A 25,497-nucleotide genomic window follows, 5' to 3' on the forward strand; every position below is an offset into this window, starting at 1 on the left:
GAAATAATTACATAGATGTTTACCTACATGTTATACCAGTGGTTCCCAAGTTTTTTTTGAGTCACGAACCCCACTTCATAGATGCAAAGTGACCCATGATCCTGCTACATTAGAAATAGGTGACCTGCGACCCCGAGACATTAAAAATTAGAACTGTTGGTACTGCTAGTGACAACTATGATGTCTGGACCTTACAGCACTGCCTGACCCGTGGTCGATTGCTCTTGCTGCTTGGCTGGCCAAAGAAGAGAAATAATATGATATTGTGTGCATCAGATCCCTGGAAGCAGGATAATTTATTATATTTGGCAGAATTTGCTGATATCAAAGAAAATACATTGTTGCTTGCAACAAACAAGGCTAGGCACTTAGCAGCATGTATCACTAAGAATCAAACAATCACAAGCCTAACAGCATCTGCATTCCATAGAGCCAATCACCAAACTGTGTGTGAACCTGTGCATGAACAAGGTAACCTGATGAATGAAATATTGTTATACACTTTTGAAAATAAATCTCTGTGCAGGATGCGACAATGTGATTTTTTTGTTTTCTCTTTTTAATATTTTCATAGCTGATCATTGTCCGGCAACCTCACAGAAAACTCTGGGTTGGGAACCACTGTAATGTAATGTAATGTAAACTTTTATTACGGTCAATGACCAGCTCATATCAAGGGCACCCACTGTGTTATACTATAATTTAAAGAATTTTGTTTATGAAGTTGTACCATTTCTCTTGATTAATGTGAGTTATCAAACTTGGTGCATTACTTAACATGAAAACTATGAAGATCACAAGAAAGTTTGAGAACTAACCTTTTTTGGGAATATTCCCAAAGAAACAATTCAGATTTCTGTAATGTTTAAAATCTAGAATGCAGATTTGTAAACCAATTTGACCGTAACAGGTTGAGGATGACATTTTACATATTCTATGAAGTGTTGAGGTGATTTAGCAAATTTTTGGCTTTTCCTGGAAAAATCTTGGTTTTGGCCTGTTTTGTATGGTACTTGTTTTCAACTAATTTTAAGGGTAATAGGTGCTACACAATTTAACCCCGTTTCATTGATTTCATAAGTGACAGCATTGACTTGAACACAGAAAATGTTTTAATAAGTGCACAGAATAGTAATGGATGTACCCAATGTTTTAAAAATAGTATTTTCACAAGGATTTTTTTTATTTGAAGGAGTGAAAATAGGATACTACTTTAAAAGAAGCAGCATTTGGTATTGCAGACATGACCCTTGTGTTAGGGGTGGGCTGCTGGCCGAGTGAAGCCCCATACCTGTAAAGGGGGCAGGCACACAGGCAAGCTACCCACCCATGCCTCTGCCCACCCGCCCCTTTACTTTCCTTTCCTTTCCTTTCCTTTGCGTGAGTGGGCAAGTGAATGAAGAATGTGACTATTATGTGATAACCAAAAATATTGCTGGGAGTGCAAATATTACACAGTGATTACCATTACTATTATGCAATGAAACATGGCATTCAATAGAATAAATACCAGGAATTAAAAACTACATTCATACTGGCAGGCGGGTTGGCTCAAAGGAACTATTGGAAGTCCTAATCTACTACACACCATGCTTGCCACTCACAAACATTAGAGATATCTTGTTCTTGTTTCTTGCTACACCATGAGCCATCCATATGTCTCTTCCTTCTTTTCTTCCCATTCATCAGACTGAGTCAGTACACACACAGTAACATTTAACAAGCAGATAACTGATCTTATTACATTAAAAATTAACAAATTATAGCCATGGCTATCACTAGTAAAAGGCAACTGTAATCCAGCTTGCTGTTGCAAAAGATAACCAGCAAATGAGATATTGTAGAAATCCAACTGCTTCTTGTTTCACTTACTGGGTTAGCCAAGTTGCCTCAGCAACAAGGCTATGACTTGTTCATCAACTATATTCTGGGTCCAGCATAACCTGGTGATGATAGTCCATGCTCAGATAATGCCTTGATTACAGCAGTGCTCTCCATTTGAGGCTTTCTTTGAAGAATTAGCATCTGTAGCAAAACTTGGCCGTCTGTGTGTTTACCAGAGCAGAAAAGGGGAATATATCATCCTAATGTTGAAATCTCTCCATTAAATGTCAATGAACAACCTGGTCCAATTCAGAGTGTTAGTTCCAGTCTACAAAGCTTTGACTAGATCAGGACTCAAGTATTTGAAGGGTCAACGATCATTACTGACTATTTGGTTCATAACATCAGCTAAGGATGCTTGGTTATGGCAGAGTGTGTTCTGCAGGGTAACTACATGTAGCTGTTGGTGGCAGCCAGGTAGAGAACTCCTAGGTGATGTAAATACAGCTATCCCCTTTGTTATCAATTGGGATCCAGCTGAAAAGGTATTTGTATGCATTCCTTGTGCAAAAGGAAGACAAATACTACTAGTGCTGACCCTTGCTGATAATTTCACTACATTTGATTGCAAAATAATGGTCTCAGAAACAGGGTTTTAGCAATGTCTGGGTATGCTTTCTATAAACTGTTAGTTATCCTGGGGTGTATGTGAGAGAGTGAGAAAATACAATATAACTGTCAAATTAACAATTTGTAAGCCTTCCTGAGAAGCTTTGTGGCAAAGAGTGAAGTAGAAGTAATCTAAATAAACATAAAAAATGAAATGGAAAAAATTCAAATATTTTTAATCTTGCGTATTACTATATTATCATTCTCTCCAAAACTGAAACAACTTTAAAAGACAACAGATCACACAACAGACTACAGAATGGACATGGCACAGCATATACAAGATCAAGTAAAGAGGAAATACTGGTGGTGGCTCTCCAGGTAGGGGACATGCTTCTTTGGAGAGAAGGTAAAACCATAACATTTCTGATACGTATTTCACAATCTATACATACAAAGCAGACCTGGCATAGACACACGGTATAGTACAATATTCGCCAGGGCCTATCAAAGCCAATATATTCAACTTTTAGGACTCATTGCCATAAGGGCCTGTACCATCAGTGCAACAATCTTGAAGTTGCTAGCTCCCGCACACCCACAGACCCCCAGTTGCATACCAGCTGATCTAATTGCAGCAACAGGTTACTACAGCAAGCACAAGTGCTAGGTGAGGTTGGTAGCTGACCTAGAACCTTCCCACAACATTTGCTGGGTTGTAAGTTACATTGCAGTGATAGCAAAGTATCGTGCATGCATAATGTACACGCAATTTCAAGCACTCAGGGGAGAAAGTAATGCAATTTCCAGTCCTCTTTTAAGTGTGCTCATGAATTAATGGTCTTGCCCAACAGAAGCAGGACTGTAATGTGTCAGTGCTACAAGATAACATTTATTATGAGGAAAGCAGGCCTAGGCAGATGAAATCAGTCCCAGGAGGTTGACAGAGGGCAGTCTGTCCAAGCTCCCCACCCTTAGCAACAATAAATCTAGAAATGGACCTGCACACCTGAGCTATCTGCTATTAAATCCAAAGTATCTGCTTCAAACCTTTAACAAATAGAGTTATCCCATTCTGAACAGAAAACTAGAATTTGTAAGATAACATAATCCAAAGCATCACTTCACATTGTAGTATAAAAAATGAACCACCCTGAGTCATCACGGGGAGACAGGGAAGGAAATAAATAAAGTTTATTATTTTACTGACACAAAACACAGTATGACACAGCAAACAAGATGTATATGCTGGATTTCGTATCACAAAATCACAAATCGAACACTTCCCAAGTGTTTAGAACTGTGTGATGTATTTTCGAATGATGTGCACAGATCCAAGTAAGTGGTCTTTAGCAGTTGACAGATCGTGATTATGTCAATGTTTATTGTTTTCAAATGCCAGCTGGGATCTTTTGGCATGGCACTCAGATTATTATTATTATTATTATTATTATTATTATTATTATTATTATTATTATTATTATTTCAGTATTATTATTGTTATTATTATTATTAAATTAAATTCACTGTACAGTATATGAAATAGAGACAGTCCCTGAGTTAAGATAAGTTCTGTGGGTTTGTTCTGAATGTATATGTATGTTGGAACAGAATTTTTTTTAAAGTGTAACTCTAGCCAAAAAAATTTCTAGTTTTGGATAGCATAGGAGAGGGTTAACACTCCTGTAACTTTTGTTTTGCTGTGCTGTTGTTAAGAAGATTTCACCTCATTTTTTGTCCCTGCGTCAATTGGATTTTGAAAATGTTGGCTTGTCTTGGAAACAAGGATTGGTGAGAAAACGTCAGTGGAGACACCTTTTCCCCATTATAACTCTTCCAGAAGTGAATTTCCCTTCCAAGGGGTAGATTTTCTTTCACTTCCTTTTGTCTCACCCTAATTCTCGACTATAAGTTGAATGTAAGTCAGATGGCTGTAACCATGAAAAGAGACCATATATATGAACATAATACAAACAATACTTCCATACAGTACAAATGAGTGGTGTGAAGTACAGGCAACAGGTAAAACCAGAAGTCACATTTGTCTGACATAAGTTGAGTACAAAGTCAAGATCTTACCTTTGCTAGGCATCAAAAGGCGCTTCTTCACACTGCCTGGTATAAGAAAGTGAACATAAAAATATATATCAATAACCAATATATTTTAATAATTTGAACAGTGTTAAATATAGATTTAATTTAAGGAACAAGAATGGGCAGTCCCAAAGGAAAATTGTTTTGTTTATAGTACAGTATGGTGACAGGTATAGCCGGTACAAAGTTCTATTAAAAATGCTCATAGGAGCTATAGAGAGCCACATTCAAATCTGTTGGTACTTGAGCTTTGGGATATTGATAGTAGTACTAATAGTAGGAGAAAGAATTAGAGGCTCAGGAATCAATATTGCTTAACTACTTGTCTTTTGCAAGCAGGTGAAAACATTTCTGCAATCGGGCATTTATGGAATGATGAGAGGCAGGCTGCTAGAGATGGTGTGAGTGAAATTTTTAGTGGCCGTGTAGTTTTAAATGTATTTTAATATGTTAATGTTCATGACACAAAGGATTTAATTATTTTTAAAGTTTTATATTTATATTGTAATACATTTGTTTTGTTTTAAGTGTGTTGTGGCATGTTTGTTGTTAGCCACCTTGAGTCCCTATACCAGGAGAAAGGTGGCATAAAAATAAAGTAAGTAAATAAAACAACCAATACACTTCTCCCTTTAAATTAAATTCCTTACCATGGTGCCTCCACAGTACTAATTTAGGGCATAACTATTGCAAATATTTAAGGATTAGCATTTTATAAGCAAACTAATGGAAGTGGGGAAAATACACTATTGATGACATAGTCATCCATGCATATTTTTTCTGATGGCTGTAGTAATCAGTCATACAGCTCTGCCATTCAATCCTGCTTTTGCAAGTGGATTATGATAAATACAATTCAACACAATTGAATGAGGATGGGATAAGCAATATTTATTTTCACGATTTGAACCAGAATAAAATACTAAGAGATGTTCCTGTAAATAATTCTTGAACATTATTTTACACAAGAGCATAGCTTACCATTGTTGATTTTACACTAGATACACTACGCTTTCTCCTGTGAGACTTACTATCCTGGTGAAGAAAAGACATTCCTCCTTCTGTCAGCAGAATGATGTTAAACTAGTAAATAGTCTTTATCATCATTCGATTTAAATAACATTATGTAACACAATTTTTGTTCTTGGGTTATAAATGCCATTTCCTAATTGGTTCTATCATAAAACATGGAAAGGTTTATTAAATTGCAAAAACATTGTTTTTGCAGGACATCCTACAGCACATTTTGCTATAGTTTTTCAATGAGTATCTCATCGAGTTCAACCAATTCAACATAGTTTGTGGCAGCCACAAAAACTACGTTTCTGGAGTGTAACAACTGCTTTCAAAATAAATGCTGTATAATTAAACAGGAAATAACACTTTCAAACCAGGAACAGATTTTTCCCCAATTTTGTTACATAGTGTAATCCTAAATGACTTTCCTAAAGATCAAAAGTCACAGTCTACACAGGAATTGATGGGAAAGACACTATTTACAAGTTGATCCACAGCAATGTTTTTATACAATGAAGGGGGAGGAGAGCAGCAGCAGTAGCAACAGTATATAATTGTACTGTAGTTTTTAACTTTGAGTATGTTTTGATGGATTTTAACAGTGATTTTTTTAACTGTTCTTTGTGTTTAATTCTGTTTTAATGTTTGTGTATTTGCATATTTTAAATTGTATATTAATGCTTTTTATGTCAAGCTGCTTTGTGTCCCCTTTGGGGAGATAAAGCGGAGTATAAATAAATAAAATAAATAAATAAAATAAGTATTTCATTGTTTTTTAGAATATTTTTCAGACAAAAACTTACTGAGCTACTCTAACACAAGAGGGATTGCTATTAACCATATATAATATGACAAATTACTACGGTAATTAGACTAAATTTAATATTGATAAACATTGTTACTAGAAAATATTTACCATCTATCCCATTGTGTTGCTCATAGCTTCTCTTCCCCAAGATAGTCGGTGATCCATTGTTAATCATTGCAGAAAACTTAGTACAAGGCACACTGTTGAGGGAGCCAGACAAGCTCTTAGCAGGATCAGGCTTCAGAGAGCAAGGATGAGACTCTGCATAGAGAGGGGAGTATGTTAGAACCATGCTGCAAGAGAGGTGGAGAGGCATGTTTGCTTAAATCTGGAATGGGGATCCTGCCTTCAAAGGAACATTTAATTTAATTTAATTTTTTGAGATCTTCGGTATCATCTGACTCTTAGGCATGTACAAGTGTCTGTGACTTTTCACCTTCTGAGCAATTGCTTTAACACGTCAATTTGCAAAGGTATTACACAAACTGGTTAAGATTTTCACTCTGTGTGTCAAAAGGAATTGAGGTCTTGCTGTTTGGATCATTTCTCTTCTGTGTGTCCGTTTCCTATGTGTTTGTATGGGAATGTTACACTGTTATTCTAAACCAACATAAATGTGTTTAAGCATGGAAACATAATACAACTGCTTCCTACAAATAGTAAATCAGCAGCAGATGTAACAGCATCATCAATACATGTTTACAATGGGACACATTTAATAAGAAGTGTCCAGATGACAGCACTATTCAGTTTCTTTTAAAGGATCTTCACAATTGAAATGATATTTGATTTAATGCAAGCCAGGGGTGAGGTGGGCTGATGAACAATTCTTAATGAAGTGTTGTTTGTTGGGAGTCGTATCCAACAGAGTTGAGGGCAACAGAAATGCTATTTAAAAGTTCAAACACCCTGGAAGTGAAACACAATATGGTGTAAGTATACTTAGGACATGGAGTAAAGATGATGGGAAGTTAGGTGTGGGAGAGCAGTGGAACCACAAAGTTTATGGGAAGTGAGCCAAAAGGAGGAGTTAGGAAGAGAGTCTCTGGAAATAAAAGTTAGGAACCAATTGGGAAATATGGCATGTAGCTTGCACTTTCAAACCTTTGCTATACAGTCTGACTGTGGACCTAATGTCACAGTCAGGCTGATGAACACATATTTTAATACTGGATTTATTATTTATAAGAAAGTTACATCATTCTCCCTAAAGAGAATCCTCTCCATTATACCCAACTAGAAGCAGATTTCACTTTTCAGAATCTATTTGAATGCCAGGGTTGAAACCCTATTGAAATTTTTTTAAAACCTGAAATTTTGAGAGCTTTTACAATTTTCAGTATGAAATTATTTTGACAGTTAAAAAGGTACTGTAATAGAACAATATTGTCTTCAATAGTATAAACATATAATAATAATAATAATAATAATAATAATAATAATAATAATAATAATAATAATAACAACAACAACAATATTCTTCTCAGCTGGTAGGTTCTGTAGATATTAAATTTAAAATAAATTCATTGAAATTCACAAAAATGGGATTGCTTTATTGCTACATCAGCACAATCCATCATGTTTTCTACATAGAAAATATTAAAGCAATCCATATCTTTTATAAAAGATAACTAATAGACTTTAGAGAATTAACTGAATTTAGACTGACAAAAACTGCTATCCTGCCACTCTGAAATATGGATCTCAACCCATGGGTTTATGCCAATTATGTAATGTTAAGGCACTTCTCATTGTTTTAATGTTGCTTTAAATAATGTAGCAAATAATTTAGAAACTGTGTATAAATCTTCCTTTTCAATAACTGTTCAACAGGTTTAAGAAAACCCACGCAGCTAGAAATCGTCTGATACAGAAATCCCAGTGTTTAATCTGATTTATGATCAGATTATAGAGAACAGAACTGTAGTTGCAACAATACATCCTGAGAAGGAAGCAAGTTTAATCAAATAAAAGCAATAGCATTTGGAGAGGCCAGGCTAAAAAACATAGACAGTTCTATCTAAACTATATTACTACAAAAGAATGCAATGTTTCATATTATAAGGCTTTTCTCATCTATACAGTCTTTTCCACTCTTGTGCACTCTTGAGCCTACTTCATACTAGTAAGCCCCAAGGAAAAAAGTTTTACCATTGGAATGATTTTGAGTATCAGAGCAATTAGGATGGTATCACTAAATAAAGTGAGTTATTTTCCTTTGTTTCAGAGAATAGTTTGATAACAATGGCAGAGTGAGCAAAACATTTCATCATGAAACAACATTCAACTGTCACTAAAACATATCACTTTATAGAGAAGCTTGTTATAAAACAAAAACTTGAAGATAAATAATGTTCCTATCAAATAATGTTTATATAATGTTCCCCAAGGCAAGTTACCAGCTTTTAAAAAATAGTAGCATGAAAAAACCATGAAAGCACAATCTCATGATCTGGAAAATCAGATTTCTTATAAATATATTTTTTCTCTTGATATTTACATAATTTTGCTTGCAATTAAATGTGAAATGATGATCCACTTTATGCACAAGAAGTCAAATTGACCTTTCTAGTCTGATTATAACGTAGTAAGTTTATTTATTTAAGTCTAAACATGCATAATCTGAGCAAAGGCAAATTTACAAATATTAATTTAAAATAAAGTCATGCACTTAAGAAACTTTCCTCAGTTATCTTGGAAGGACAGAGGAGAATAAACTATTTTTGTTACATGATGGGTATCCAAAAGGTAGTTGTATATACACGAAAATAATAGAAAGACTTTTTAAAAAGTGTGGCATCTTTCCAACAATTGCGGGAGCAAGACTTTATAGTGCACTTTTACATCTCTCCTTCTTTTCCTCCATTATTATTTATTTCTCCTATCAAAAAAAAAGATTTAAAGGATTGGATAGAGTAGGGCAGCAGATAGAATACCTTTTTGCGACCCTCTGTTCCCTGTTAAACTTAACAGGCTTTTTGCAAGATTATGATAATCTTATCATCATCTTCACCATCACCATCACCATCATTATTCCAGGATTACAGTTCATGCACAGAAAAATATGTCAATGAATTGAAAAATTAATTCCATAGCCTAGTTACCTAGATACCGAAGTACAGCTTCTAAAGGTTTCCTAACAACTTGCTTTAGTAACAACAAATTTTCTGAAGCATCTGGTAATCGAGTTGCACCTGAAAGTGACATCAGAACAGAGAATGATTAATTTACATATTGAAAATATATAGTACTTCTAAAGCCACTCTTTTCCAAAAGAGTTTCAATAGGAAATCTACATAATGGCACATACTAACAATACAGTAGAGTCTCACTTATCCAAGCCTCGCTTATCCAACGTTCTGGATTATCCAACACATTTTTGTAGTCAATGTTTTCAATACATCGTGATATTTTGGTGCTAAATTTGTAAATACAGTAATTACAACATAGCATTACTGCATATTGAACTACTTTTTCTGTCAAATTTGTTGTATAACATGATGTTTTGGTGCTTAGTTTGTAAAATCATAACCTAATTTGATGTTTAATAGGCTTTTCTTTAATCCCTCTTTATTATCCAACATATTTGCTTATCCAACATTCTGCCGGCCCGTTTATGTTGGATAAGTGAGACTCTACTGTAATATTTAATACAAGTTGGAGTGAAAACACCATCTTCAAATAAACATATTCCCAATTGCAAAGAGTAACAGTTTTGTTCAGTGCTCCTGGGCTTTTAGAATTTAGTGCTGTTAAGGCCTCCTGGAAGGTGGCTCAGAAGCAGAGCAGTACTTCAAGATTTCTTTTGTGCTCTATAGAAAGGCTTCTTAAATGTTTTCACTTAATACCCTTTTTGGCCTAAGAATTTTTTTCATGACACCAAATATATATTTATGTATATATAACATACGTATAGAAATCAAACATTTACAGATAACATATCAGTATTTGCAAGGCTGGCTAAACAGGATGATTTTCGTTTTTGTCAAGAACTGGAGAATCTTCTGCAGAGTCCACTGTATCTACTGCACAACAAATTCATGTAAATGTCTAAAACAATACCAGGTGATGTTCAGAAAACTTTTTGGGACCCCAACATTTAGCTAAGGGGATCCCACTTGGGGTCTGGATCCAAAGTTTAAGAAGCCCTGCTCTATAGCACTAAGGGGCCCCCAATCTCCAATATTCTTTCCCCCTTTTTTATTTTTTAGCATCATAAAGCCTTTTTTGTATTAGATAATAATGGAAGAAGACGAAGATGTTTTATATCCATGCTTGTATCCTTCCCCATTTCTCATTTATTTGCAATGAAAAATTAGTGATACCTTGATTTAAGAATTTAATTTGTTCTGTGACCATTTTCTTAAGTCAAAACATTCTTACCTCAAAGCGAATTTTCCCATTGAGATGCACTGAAATGCTATTAACCCATTCCGAAAACCACCCCATTTTTGTTATGTATTTTAAAATAAGAAAAGTACTTTATAAATAACAAATAATGTATAAAATGTTCAGAGAGAGGCACTGCTTAGTTCCACCCAGCCACTGTGGCAAGGAAGCACATTTGAGGCAACAAAATGAGTTGGCCAGTGTACAACAAGGAAAAACAGCATAATTTTCTTCATACTGTAATTCCAGCCTACCTCCCTCGCACTCTCTCTCCCTTTCTCTTCTTGAAGCGAAACATACAGTACTCCCTGTTTAGACTGAGGCTTTGTTGCACGAGGGTGGACTGCAATCTCTAGAGTGGAATCTCCAGATTGAACTCTTCCTAGAACATTCAGGGGAAGTAATCACATGGAGCTGGAGTTTCTGTCTTGCAGGAAGAGCTAGACCTGCTCCCCTAGGAATCCAGTCCCAGTTTTGTTTCTCTCTGTCAGTTCTTGGGAGGGCCCGAAGAACACCAGGGGTGAGACTCTGTTGCTATTATAACTAGTTTAGGGGGCAAAGAGGCATCCTTTGCACTAAAACAGCGTTTGGATATCAAAATGTCACTTTAGGCCAAATGAGGATTTTTAAGTTAAAACATACTTATGTTGGGACATTTTTATGTAGAGGTTCTACTGTATATGGAAAAAATGGTATTGCATTGGTTTTACTGTAATCTGCTCTGAGACTCTTTTGTAGAGAGAAAAAGTGAGATATAAATAAACATAACAACAACAATAATATAGTTTGTGATTTTATTTTTTACATTAATTTACAAATTTAGATATTTCAGTATCTGTGAACAGAAACTCTCATTTTGGGTGGCCCTGTTTACTTTCAAGATAATGGGCTCCCTAACCATTGTTATTAGAAGTTGGAACATAGAGTTGGAAGAGACCATCCAGTCCAACCACCTGCCATTCAGAAAAAGCACAACCAAAGCACTCTCGATAGGTGGCCATCCAGCCTCTGTTTAAAAGCCTCCAGGGAATGAGCTTCCATCGTACTCTAGGGCAGTGAGTTTTACTGTTGAGCAGGTCTTAAGGCCAGGAAGTTCTTCCTTATGTTCAGGCAGAATCTGTGTTCCTATCATTTGAATCCATTGCTCTTGAGTCCTCGTCTCCAAGGCATCAGAAAACAAGCACTTCTTCCTTATGACATCCTTTCTAATATTTAAACATGTTCCTTCTGAACGTCTCCTCTCAACACTCTTAAGTATATATTTCCTCAGCAGATGCTCAGAACGAGCCTTAAAAGTATTCTCTTTAAGATGACAGTTATTGCATAGAACCAATGTAAAAATCCTAAAAGGTAAAGTTAAACAGTGTGCAGTTAAAATGCACAGACTCACATTCAGTTTTGATTGCTGCACTGTTGATAGGCGTGTGAGGGTGTCGTGCTGCATGCCATGGACGCAAGATGTCCCTACATAATCGCCTGGCAAGTCGGGTCAACTTTGTTGTGTGTAGATAGAAAGCTTGTCGTGTTTTCATGGCAAACTTGGGGCTCCCATTGTTTCTCATAGATCCACTGTGAGGACTCTGGAAAAAGGCAAATTTGTGACAAGGTTGGTCAGAAGCATTATATGAAACATATAACGTGAGTTGTGTTGTGTCCAACCACACATAAAGGATCTGCAGTCACGCAGACTTTGAACTAGAAGATTCTTGAGTGTTTGTTAAGAAACTGGAGCAATAGAGAACCAGAAATTCCATATATGTATGCATGTATCCTTTTTTTAAAATCCCCTCCATAAACCATTTCAATGTTTCCATGGAAAAATATATAATAGGAGTGGAAACCCATCTTTATTTAAATATATGTCCTTTTAAAATAATGGGTACTATGGAGATTTTAAAATTATTGCTTTAGCTGCACTTCATCCCTCTTTTTTGCAAGGCAAGGCAGTTTACAAAATCTATAATGTAGTTCTCTGGAGAACAGAGGAAAGAGGAAACATTCAAGTTCCAGAAACCTCAATTTCAGGTTTTTAAAAACTGACTTGCCGAGGAGAAAGGAGAGAAGAGAGAAGCTTAAAACATATCCATTAAATAGTTTTTAAACTGCTTTGCTTTCAGGGAAAGAAGGAAGGAAGAATAAGTCTGAAATGGAGGTTGTGACTACTATGCAAGGAATACAAACATTCTATTTTTGGCACCCCAAAAATGAACGGTGAAACGAATATGCAGTGGTGACTATTATGCAATGAAATATGGTTATTATGGTATTGCTGGATAAAAACTTAATGTAGGGTTAATGTTGATGTAGTTCTTGAAATTATTTTTAAAAACATTTTAATTTCTCCCAGTTATGTAAATTCTGTTCTCAGAAAGGCATCAGAATCTCTGCAGATGGCAAATATTAAGGGCAAAATAAAATGAAGAGTACCACACATCTTATCTCATCTCTTTTCACTTAATTTTTGTGATTTCTAGCCCAAAGCCACCATAAAGATTGCTTCAGTTGCTTACTGAATACTGTGTATGCACATACCAAATTGTTGCGATTTGGCCCTGGCCGCTCTCCATCTAGCCGGGTTGGCATTTTCAAGCCTCCATATTTCTTCCAGTATGTCCAGCAAGATGTACAAAGCCGGCACTGCATGTTAGGAGGGCCCCAAGAATACCATTGATGAGACTGGGTCACTGGAAATGGCAAAGATAGAGATGTATATTCATATCTGTTTTTATATATCTTTGTTTAAATTATGACTGAGGGACATATTGCCACTCTTAAGACCACTAAATTGTAAAGAAAACACTGAACTTTCCCAACATGATACAATAGATCAGTATGCGCAGACAGAACGCCTAACTTATATTGTAACAGAATCTTTACTTTGTCATCTTCAGAAAAATACTAATATTTTTCATTTAAGAAAACACTTAGAAAATATTTGCTATGAACATGTAAAATACACTATGCGTATACTTTGCTGGATCTAAGAAGTTTTTATCCCAGCAATGGTTAACAAATTTATCTAGGTGAGTGTGCATGTAAAATACTGCTATCACATAACAGGAAAGCTTGGCAGACTTTGTCATCCTGCTCTGTGTTGATCTAGCACTTTGGAGATCCAGTTGTGGATCAGCATCATATCAAAACAAGAAGAATCAAGCTGATCAACCACTTCATTTTGTTTTACATAGAAAAGGTTCTTTGGAGACCTCAAATGTAAGTGCTTCTTCTTTAGAATACAAAAGAGCAGCTAAATTTTTAACCAACAGCCTCATGCTCCGCATGGATTAGTAAGATCATCATTTATTGTTTTCCTTTGATAAATAATCCAATAAGGATTGTTCTATATAAACACCACAGTTTTTGTTTTGTTTTATTTTACCGTTTGGTGAGGCAGCATTGAAACAGACCACCCATCTTGACAGACAGAATATCTTTCTTTTTTATTCTTACCAGCCTAAGGAATAATTGATAGCCAAACTTGTCTGGAAGACTATTTCAAGAGTAAGCAATGGAATAAGGAACACTGATCCAAAATCATAGATGTGTTAAGAGATTATTTTACAATAAATGGGGGGGGGGGGAGCTGAAGGATGCTCCAATAAAACACTATTAAAAACTGAAGAATAAATGTTTGCCAATATATCTTCCAAGGAAACCTTACAAGGAAATGACATGCCTTAGTGTAAATAGATCAGAGAAATAGTGTCAAGAAAGACATTGATATAACAGACAGAGCTAGTGGGCTAGAACATTTGAACAGAAATAGGCAAGAGTTATTTGCCTCCTAGTGCTACCTTAGTGTACACACACACACACACACACACAAATACTATTTCTCTATTAAAGGCTAACAAACACTTCTTGCCTTAAGGACTATTATATCTATTGATTAGATGTTTGAAATCTTTGGTTTACTTGACAAATTATTCACAAAAATATATTACCTTTCCTTCAAATAGCTGAAGGCAACATGTGTGCACCCATAACCTCCTTCTCTTCCTCTCCTCATTTATATCTTTCATATAATTAATCTAACTGTGAGATTTAATTTACAACAACAACAACAACAACAACTTTATTTTTATATCCCGCCTCCATCTCCCCGAAGGGACTCGGAGCGGCTTACATGGGAACAAGCCCGATCCAACAAAGATTAAAGCCAATTTATGACAAGATTCAAGATATAATTACCCACAGCATCTGTTATATTGTTCACAAGCTGAACTTGTGAAATAAGAATCCAGGAAATTGCCCCTCAGCAGATATAAAGTGAATTTGCTTTATTTCTATAGTTTCAACACAACATAGAATCACAGAATAGTAGAGTTGGAAGAGACCTCATGGGCCATCTAGTCCAACCCCCTGCCAAGAAGTAGGAAATCACATTCAAAGCACCCCCAACAAATGGCCATCCAGCCTCTGCTTAAAAGCCTCCAAAGGAGCCTCCACAACAGTCCGGGGGAGAGAGTTCCACTGCCGAACAGCTCTCACAGCGGGGAAGTTCTTCCTGATGTTCAGGTGAAATCTCCTTTCCTGTAGTTTGAAGCCATTGTTCCGCGTCCTAGTCTCCAGGGCAGCAGAAGACAAGCTTGCTCCCTCCTCCCTATGACTTCAGGAACTGGGAAGATCCAATGTGGCATAGTGAATAGTATTAGACTAGGGTTATTCAAAACATCAAACAACCATTATGTTCCCTAGGTCTATCCCATTCTTTCAGTCACACTTAATTTACAGAATTGTGTGAAAAAATGGAGAAACAGAAGCAGAACTTCCTAGTCTAGTTGACAGAGGATAGTTAGAACGAATGATTGAAACTGTTCCAGACTGATGTGAAGGACTCTGTATGTACTTTTCTCAAAACTTAAAACAAAGCAAGTAGATGGGGAGCAAGAATTTCAGTATACACAAATCAATAATGATTGAAATTGCTGGCTTCTGCCTCTCAATAAATCCATTATTTATCTCTACTCTTAAGCCTACCTATATTCAGACAATGTAACTGAGACAAGGAAAAAAAACTGTGATTGTTTTCATTTTAATTTTTATGAATTTAATAAATGCACCTAACAGGCAAATCTAAAAAATGATAGTTGTATGCATAAGAGAGAGAAGCAAAAAGAGAATGAGAGTGTATTGAATGAGAGTGAAATTGGACTTTCCAAGACTGGCCACTGTTTGAATCCTCTCACAGCAATAACTGCTAACATTATAACTATGTGATTTAGTTAGCATTATCCCATGACTGGGAAGGTCATTTGGTTCTATATGTTAAAACATTCACACCTCGAAAGCTTTCTTGGAATGCCTAGATTTGTCACGTTTCCAAGATAGCACTATAGCAACCCTCTAGTGAAGCGTTTTTGCCGACCACAGATTGCAATGTCTCCCATTGCACTCTTCCTTCTCAGCTGGGTGAAATGATGCATCTTTTGACATCCAGGTAACACAGTGATGGGGTATAATCCTCATGACACACCATCTCCTCTCAATTTCTCACTCAATGGTGTCCACGGTTGATACCATTTCCAAGCAACAACATGCCATAGCAAACATGGGAGTGGAAACATTAAATATCTGGCCTGAATTCACAGAATCAAAACATGAAAAATGCATAAAACTGAGTTTGCACCTCTCTAATGACAGATTAACAAAGCAATTTTTCCTGTTCTTGCATAAACAGTTCATGTATCACTTACTATAGCAGCTTTCACAAGCTCGTCCAGTTCCCATGTTCTGCGTCTGAACTCCTGTACCATTTACAACTCCTGGCTTGACAACGTTTACACTGATCTGATTGGGATTTGGCTTGTTGCTTATAAAAACAAAAACAAAAATGAGAAATTTGTTTAGAAGAATAGTCAGCATTCTGATTATATAGCATAGTAAATAGAGCTTAAATATCTTTAATTTCTAATGCTTATAACAGAAAATAGTTTACTAATCAGGAAATAATACTGTATTTCCTTGATTCTAAGATCCACCTTTCCCCAAATAAACATCTCTAAAACATAGCTTTGTTGTTGATGATAGTACTGAAATTAGTGTGAATCTTGCAATTAATGGCATCATAGAACCAATGAAATATGGCATTTCCTATTCAGTACCCTTTATTTTATATTACTATATCAGGGATGTGGCACTTGTGGAAACTGTGGAGTCCTCATCTGTCCTTGGAAAAATTTGAATTTCTTAAAACAAGGAACTTGGATTGGGATCCATGTAATTGTAAAGATATAAGATCACAAGAGAGAGGAAAAGAAAGAGAAAGACTTTTGCTTTCTAGGAACCAAGGCTTTCAAGAACTCAAAATTGGTTCCTCCCCCCCCCCCCAGACCCGAACAGGAATCATCAGTGAATAAAATAATGGATGGGTTTTGCAGCTTGAGTTACATTAAAAAATCCAGTGTAGTAGACAAAAAACTAATTTACAGTAGTGTGCTATAAATGTAAATATCTCCTCACCAATTTAAGATAACTGAATTATGTAATTGCTTCCCAAATTGGGAACAATATGGATGGCAGTAATAGCCTGGGATGCAATTGGGGGGGGGGGGGGGGAGCGGAGCATTGAATAAAAGTAAAGGGACAGTGGAAACATAAATAATGACAATTATATTTTGAAAAAACATTCATACATGTTTGATCTGTTGTTTAACATAGAGGTAAAGTCATAGTGATTTATTTATTTTCCCAATGAACACACAAAATGCAGGTTATAACCGATCAGTAGTCAACTCTGCCAACAGATCTTAACAAGCACATGTGGCAGGCAAGCGTGTCATGCTTTGTTGGGAAATCCAGCATGCATCGACAGAAAAATGTGTATGTCATGACTTGTGCATGTAATGTATGAAATCTAATTTAGTTTGTGTCTGAATTGTGTGGAGTGAAATAAATATTGAAAAATTTGATTCATGCTGCTAACAAAAATTAACTGAACATTGATAAAATGTTAACTGAAAATTAATAAACTGATAGCAGTGCATCAGGTGCATCCTTCTCATTTAAGATTATTTTAATGCTATTTTTAATTTTTATTTATTTTCCATTGTTATCTTAATTTTCTATGTGTAATGCAAATATTACTATGGTTGAACTGAATAATTTATTTTCATATTTACAACATCTATCTTTACCGTGTTGTAAGATGTAGATAGAAATACAGATACATAAAAGAATGCAAATTTGTCCTAGCATCTTTCCATTTATTCACTTAGAGAAGCTAAATTTCTAGGGGGGCGCTGAATAATTTTTTTACTAATAAGGGGGCGGTAGGCCAAATACATTTGGGAATCTCTGAATTAGATTTTATGTTACAAACAATTATTGAAACGTATTAACAATTTCCCCACTATTTCTCTCATCTCTAAAGAAATGTAGCACTGAGAAAACTAGAAGTAGTAGCAATTTCATTCACCAATGAAATTTTGCACAGCAATCAAATCTGAATGTACTCTCATCCATCCTCTATTACAGTAATCTGATTCATTAAGAGTTTGCTAGTCATACACATTCAGGTCCAAGAGCCACTGTAATTTCAGGTCTGCTAGAACACTACTCCTTAAACTGTAGGTCTTGACCTCAAATGGGGCCTCCTTAGCTCAAGGTTGGGCTCCCAAAAAATTTGGCAACAGTAAACGTTTTCTGAACTAGTGGCTGTTTTAGACATTTACACAAATCAATGTGGGGTGTTTGCAGTGGACTCTGCTTCAGCTGCACATCATAAGAAAATCAGCCTGTTTAGCACACCTTGCAAATGTTGATTTGTTATCAGTAAATGTTTGGTTTTTACACTTATTTTACGTATATACTCAGAGTCATGTAAAAATTTCTCAGGCCAAAAGGAGATCCAAGTGGGAAAGTTTAAGAAGCCTTATGCTAGAAAAGCCAAAACTGTTTTGATTGTAGTTTTGAGATTAGTGCCTCTGATCAAACAAAGATCATCTTCCACTCCTGTTTACCCTCCTATTTGTACAGGGGAGCTTCTTAGTAGAGATATATGTTGTATCTGTATCAAATCTATATTACTGTTAAAAATTCCAGTACATATACTTCAATTATATCTACTCGGAGGGGGAGAATATTTGTTACATTCTATTTGATGATGTCACATTCTATTTGATGATGATTATGATGATGATAACAGTAATAATAGGCATAGAGGTAATGATAGGCACTTACTAATTAGGGATATATACTTGCTTTAGTTTGCTTTCTGCTTCTGCAGCTTTCAACCTTTTCTTAATATAAAAACAAAAATAAAATAAATTAGACATTCAACAAACTGAGAAATCCTTCCCTTCTCAACATGTACCACTAAAAGCTATCTTAGTAAACAAGAAGTCAGTTCACCTCTTGGAAACAGGTGCTGCTGTTCATCCATTTTGTTAGCATCATGGATTTATTTAGTAGTTTATGAGTACTACTAATCAGCAAGGCTGAAAGTATTAATCAATACATGAGTGCAATTAATTCATAAGTTAGGAAATGCAGATTTAAAAGGTTTTAATCATAGATGAAGTTATTTAAAATAATTGTTACAAACTATGGATGTGTTACTTTGTTGGGTTAATGCATTTAGAATAGTTTTTCAGACAATACTATAAGCTTCCATTTTCATAGCATAAAAATGCTGTCCAATATCTGCAGAAATTGCTACTGAAACAAATTCAGTGATCTATAAATGTCTTGTGTGAACAAGACTGCAAAGAATAGAGAAGTTTGTAGCTGCTTTTAAAACTCGTGCATTTATCTTTGGTTCCTGCTCCCAACCCCAGCTAATGCTCACACATTTTCGCTTGCCACCCATCCGTTGCCGCAGCAGAGGGCTGGCTCCATGCAGGCAATTACTCTCTTAGCTTTTCTACCCTATCCCTAATACGTGGCACACCTTGCTCACTCTACTATCTTTAGCCCTAATCAATACACATAATGACAAACATGACAGAACACTCAACAGCCTGGTCAGTACTGCTACAAGTCAGTCTTTGCCCCAGGTCCTTATAGTCACCTCTGAAAGCAAACACATATCCTGTTGCAGTAGAGTTTTGTTATTACCAAACCTGCACTCAATCATAACAAAGATCAAGGTGCTGTCCAGTGTGTGAAGAATCCTGTTATTATAGATAGAAGAAATGCCCCAAAAGAGGAATGTGAATAAGGTGCTTCTCTTATACTGGTAAATTTTACCGAGACAGCTTCATTATCGGATTCTGTGGTCCTGTCTCTTTCCTGGCACTTCAGTAGGGCCCTGTATTAGGAAGAAGCCAGTCTAATATCTTCAGGTTCTGGATCAATCCTCCTAGACAAGGAAGCACTACAAGACACCTTACAGAGGATTTATGTTCTAGTTAATCCTTATTTAAGCAACAGTCTTCTTCAGCTTTGTTTTGCTCTTGTATTATTTTGTTTTCTTTTTGGTCCTGACTCCATTTTTGGCTGTCTATTTTACTCTTTGTTCTATGGCTCCTGACATACTTCTGAATTCTACCTACAAGCCAAGCTATGAGGAATCTGCTTGTTTCCCCAAAAGGAGACAGAGGGAGTTCTTGTGTTATCAGATGAGTGCTGTGCCAGTACTTCTAAGCTTTACTTAGACATTCTGCTATCTCTGCTACTTGAACAATTCAGAATAAGCATGTATAAACAGGTTCCTCTGAACAGAACAGTTTTCCAGGAACATTTGTTAGCACCAAACATATGATAGGAAATAACAGGTGGACATTATGGCGGTGAGCTTGCTAACAGCCCAAAACCCTGGGATGTCTTGCTGACAGTGAAGTGTCATGGAAGTGTAGACTTCCTTTATTCCAAAAGCTTTCACATAACTAAATGGTCACTTTTAAAAAAACAGTAATAACTAAGGGCACTGATAGAGCAAAAGAACATACTACCCGATACATTTTGAAGAATGTAATTTAGCTAAAGGTCAGTTACTGATTGACAGTCTATCGCCCAAAGGGATCACATCTTCAGTCTGGTAAAAGAGCAAGCTTTCCATCCTAAAATAATCCTGCCCTGAAGCCCAGAGCCCATGGATTAATAAAGCAGAAGCTCATACTTCAAAAATTTTGTGCAGCTTCAATCACAGCCAATCATCAGACTATTTCAAGCAGAGGTTTGCCCAGATAGAGTATTAGCAGGTAATGCCTGAAACATCCAAAGCTCTCTAAAACTCAACAACAGAAGCAGCAAGAGATAAGGAAAAAGGACTTTGCAGATTTTTTAAAAGTTGTGAGTGGATGGGTGAAGTTCAGACTGAGAAACCTGAGGTTAAGAAAAGCTATTGAGAGCTTATGTATCTGGAAAAGATTCCCTCCCATATCAGGAACCGTAAGTAATAAACTAACCCCAAATCTTTTACTATATAAAGGGACAATATTCATTTAGACCTCTTATTTATTTGTGAGAATATAATTTTGTGGCTTCACTGTCACATAGTAATTATATTAATGGATCATTTCTGTTTAACACTCAGAAAATGTATTTAAAGATATTATGTTTTGTTATTTTCAGGCTATTAAACAGATGATTTGGAAGAATATTAGGCTGTAAATAATTTATTTGATTTTGGAAAGGCCAACCCTCAATCTCTCTCCCAAATCTGTAATAGAAGAATGCACACTCAAATCAAAAGCACACTGAACATAACAGTTCTTTTTTCTTTTCTTTTCATTTCAGCGAAAAATAAGCATAGTTCTCCTGTATTTTTTCCTCTATATGGACTAGATGGTTGACCAAAATTAATTTAGCTTTTCACATTTTTCTGTAAGTTATGAAGCACTCCCCATGTAGATATGTATTTCAAATAAAAGGAACAGGTTTCAGAGTATCCATCAAAAAGACAGAACATATAGTATTAAAATTACTACTATAATGCAAATCCCAATTAGGAGCTTAAAGCAACAGTTCTTTGAAGTCAATGCACCATATAGTTCTTACCTGTTGAACATAACGATCTGTTGTTTTCCACATATAGTAATATTCAATTATGCTGGTTAGAGACTTCCATGGAAGCTGAGAATACACAAAAAATGAGGTGATAAATTTACAAGTTCATACCAATGAAAGACTTGAATAAGACAATTTGATAGAACAAAAAGCATGGGCAGAACGTTCTCAAACCAATTGCCACATTGTCAAATGTCCTAGCTATCTTGAACTTAAACTTTTGAACCATTTATCAATGCCTTTTACAGGGTTGGGAATGATACCAAAAAGCTAAGCTAGCCAACAGAGCATCTAGTGTGAGTTTGAAGCACTTTTTGTACTGTAGACAATATACAGAATATGATATATTTAGCTGCCTGAGGCAAGGACAACTCTCACCTTCTCTAGATAAACTCAGTAGATTGTTTATTTAATTTTACTTCAGCACTTTAACTAGATCCTATCATTTTACAAACTAAAGTAGGTCCTAGGATGTTTTAAACTGTTTTAAATTGCACTACATTTTATAATTACTTGATTATAGTTGCCATTTTTTAGTTATATGTACTACGTTTAGTGTTTGCCTTGTTTATTTTATTGTTATTGAGTTATTTTTCACAGTGTCTGCGGTTATTATTTTTTGTTTCTATTTTCTTTGTTGTAAGCCACTCCAAATTTCTCCAGGGTGAGAGAGCAGGATATAAATAAAGCTTTATTATTATTATTATTATTGTAAACTAACCAATAAAACTGAAGGATTATCTTGATTGTTACAATGGCTCCAGTTCTTCCTAGTCATGTATCACTACACCCTTTAGGCATAATTAAGGGCCCTTCCAGACAGGTCCTATATCCCAGGATCTATTTCCAGGTTTCCTGTTTATTCCACATTATCTGGCAGTACAGACTCATATAATCCAGTGTAAAGCAGAAAACCTGGGATCAGATCCTGTCTGGAAGGGCCCTAGGTTGCTTAAAAATTGATCAGTTTCTCATCACAATTCTGAGCGGTTATAAATTTAACAGAACTGTGAAGTTGTGCAACACTGAGCCTCCTTTTGAGGGACAAGTAAGCTATAGCACAAATTTACAGATCTGTCAAAAATTTAAGGTGATACAGCTAAGTATACTTTTCTCAGATTTTGCATGAATCAATGCCCAAATGTTCCAAATTAGATTTAATTTTAAAATCAACTTCAGGAAACACCTGGCATGTAGTTGATCCTGGATCAAATTATCATTGAAGGTAGCAATGTTTATGACTTGCTTATAAAATAGGTAACTCATTACTAATGTCAAAAGCCCTACACTCATATATTTTATTCTCTAATTCTACTCCTTGCTACAGTAATTTTAACCTAATCTACACATTATTATTTCCATGGAATAAGGCTCAGGGAAATTACAAGGCAAGGGGAGTTGCAATTCACAAAACAGAGAATTCTGCCCATGATTTCCAAGATGTGCTAAACCCTTCGCTACTTACAAAATCTTGCTGAATATCAGTGAAATCTTTTCCATATTTTTCAAGTGCTTCTTCAAAAAGATTTGCCTCTGAAGCAGACCATTCTTCCATCTCATCCCTGCACAAAACAGGTCCACCCTGAGGCACAAGGGCAGAGATTGCCTTGGAAATGTCATAGACATTTTTGTGCAAAGTATCCATAGCGTGGAACTACACAAAGCAAAGAAGTGTGAAAAAGCCACTGTCAGTACAAGATATCAAAGGCCTATGAAAGGAATTAAATTATTGATACATGCTATATATATGTTAATGGAAATAATTCCTTGATTCTAATATGTAACTTCTCCCCCCCCCATATAAACATCTTTAAAAACAGCGCGTGTTTTAGATTCACGTGTGCTTTCATTGAGATAGAGAGATAAGTTTTTTTTCTGTCAGTGGGACTGAAATTAGTGTGCATCTTACTATTAATGCCATATTAGAAATGAAGAAATCCAGTATCAGATTTCCAAACCACTATGAATAACAACCCAAAATGACTAATCTCTATTTTAGATCCAGACATTTTAAAGTACATCTAGAACACAATTTAATAATTCAGATACATATGCATGAAACTGAAAAAGATGGCCCACGTGGTCTCTTCCAAATTTATGATTCTAGGATTCTATGGTCCTGTTGTCAGCAAAAAGCTTTTTCTTTTCATGGATTTACAGGCATCAGCTGATTGATAAGGAAATAGCTTTGTAAAGAAGGGAAACTTTTATTTTTTTATTCAGAAAATCATGAAATCATAGAATGGAAACAGGACCACAAAACATAATCTAGCTCAGTGGTTCTCAGCCTGGGGTCCCCAGATGTTTTTGGCCTACAACTCACAGAAATCTCAGCCAGTTTACCAGGTGTTTCAGGATTTTTGGGAGTCGAAGGCCAAAAACATCTGGGGACCCCAGACTGAGAACCACTGATCTAGCCTAACCTCTATCAATGTGTGTGTGTGTGTGTGTGTGTGTTTTGGGGGGGGGGGGGGGGTTCCAGTTTCTGCGCAGTTTCCAGTAAAAATAATCACCCAGAAATCATGCTTCAAAAACCTGTATTTTTACCAGTACAAGTCTGTGGGGGAGGGTTGGGGAAAATGGTAGGGGGCTTCAGGGCTGCAAAGTTTGGATACAGAAGCCATATATGGCCCATTAGCTATGCTTTCTCCATCCCTTTTTAAAAGAATAACTTTTGACAGCTATTTTGGTGCAGTTTAAAAAATAAAACATGATATGAAATAAATGTATATTCCAAATTTGTATTGTTAGATTTTATTCAAGATGTTCTTGGGGAAGATGAGAACTTAGTTATGTACTTCATAATTATATATATATAATTATTATATAAATTATATAAGTAAATAAATGGATAAATAATTAAGGGATAAGTGGGAATCTTTCTACTCTTCTATCTCAAATTGGTAGCCATGTGCATGAGCCATAACATATTTAACTAAACATATATACTTTAAAATGTTAAAGAAGGATGTATACCTAATAGATTTATGGTGAGGTAAAGGTAAAGGTTTTCCCCTGACATTAAGTCCAGTCGTGTCCAACTCTGGGGGTTGGTGCTCATCTGCATTTCTAAGCCAAAGAACCGGCATTGTCCGTAGACACCTCCAAGGTCATGTGGCCGACATGTCTGTTACCTTTCCGCCAGAGCAGTACCTATTGATCTATTCACATTTGCATGTTTTTGAACTGCTAGGTTGTCAGAAGCTGGGGCTAACAGCGAGCGCTTACTCTGGTCCCCGGATTCGAACCTGCAACCTTTTGGTCCGCAAGTTCAGGAGCTCAGCACTTTAACACACTGAGCCACTGGGGGTTCTGGTGAAATGAGTTTATTAATTATATGGAGTTTATTAATTATAATAATTTCATTATGGTGAAATTGAGTTTATTAATTAATGGAATATGCATTTTCAAGATGATGTATATACATCTGTATATTTTCTCATATGTAGTGGTGCGGGTGGGGTGCATCCATGTGAAAATAACTGGTATCTTTGAAGAAACAGGTAAAGCATTTTAAAGCATATTTGTTTTAGCCAAAAGTAAGAACATGGACCAGAAGAAAAGATTAATACTGTAGAAGTGGTGGGTGGGATGTCACTGAGAATGGAGGATGCAAGGGTGTTCTGCATACATTCATGGATCTGTGGTCAACCACTATGTCACTGAGATCTACAATATTTACTTGCAAGACAGTGTGAAATTAGGACTAACCATAACAAATGACAACCTACAACATGCTTGTTGGTATTTGTCAAGGGCATGGGTATCATGCAGACCCCACAGATTTCTTTCAAGATCCAAAACAA

At 35.9% G+C, this 25,497-nt stretch overlaps 1 protein-coding gene across 3 annotated transcripts in view; it reads right to left on the reverse strand.

Moving 5' to 3' along the window:
* Positions 1-25,497, reverse strand: part of mta1 (metastasis associated 1) — a 59,837-nt gene that overhangs the window by 13,055 nt on the left and 21,285 nt on the right. For all 3 annotated transcript variants that reach the window (XM_008108974.3, XM_008108975.3, XM_062979438.1), the window contains exons 9-17: positions 23,157-23,345; positions 21,683-21,757; positions 18,923-18,981; positions 16,438-16,553; positions 13,274-13,425; positions 12,132-12,321; positions 9,457-9,546; positions 6,461-6,613; positions 4,513-4,548 (exon numbers count right to left, since the gene is read on the reverse strand). In XM_008108974.3, the coding sequence (XP_008107181.1) occupies positions 4,513-4,548; positions 6,461-6,613; positions 9,457-9,546; positions 12,132-12,321; positions 13,274-13,425; positions 16,438-16,553; positions 18,923-18,981; positions 21,683-21,757; positions 23,157-23,345 (1,060 nt within the window). The remainder of the gene's footprint in view (positions 1-4,512; positions 4,549-6,460; positions 6,614-9,456; positions 9,547-12,131; positions 12,322-13,273; positions 13,426-16,437; positions 16,554-18,922; positions 18,982-21,682; positions 21,758-23,156; positions 23,346-25,497) is intronic.

This window comes from Anolis carolinensis, chromosome 4, assembly GCF_035594765.1.
Source record: "Anolis carolinensis isolate JA03-04 chromosome 4, rAnoCar3.1.pri, whole genome shotgun sequence".
Lineage (NCBI taxonomy): Eukaryota > Metazoa > Chordata > Lepidosauria > Squamata > Dactyloidae > Anolis > Anolis carolinensis.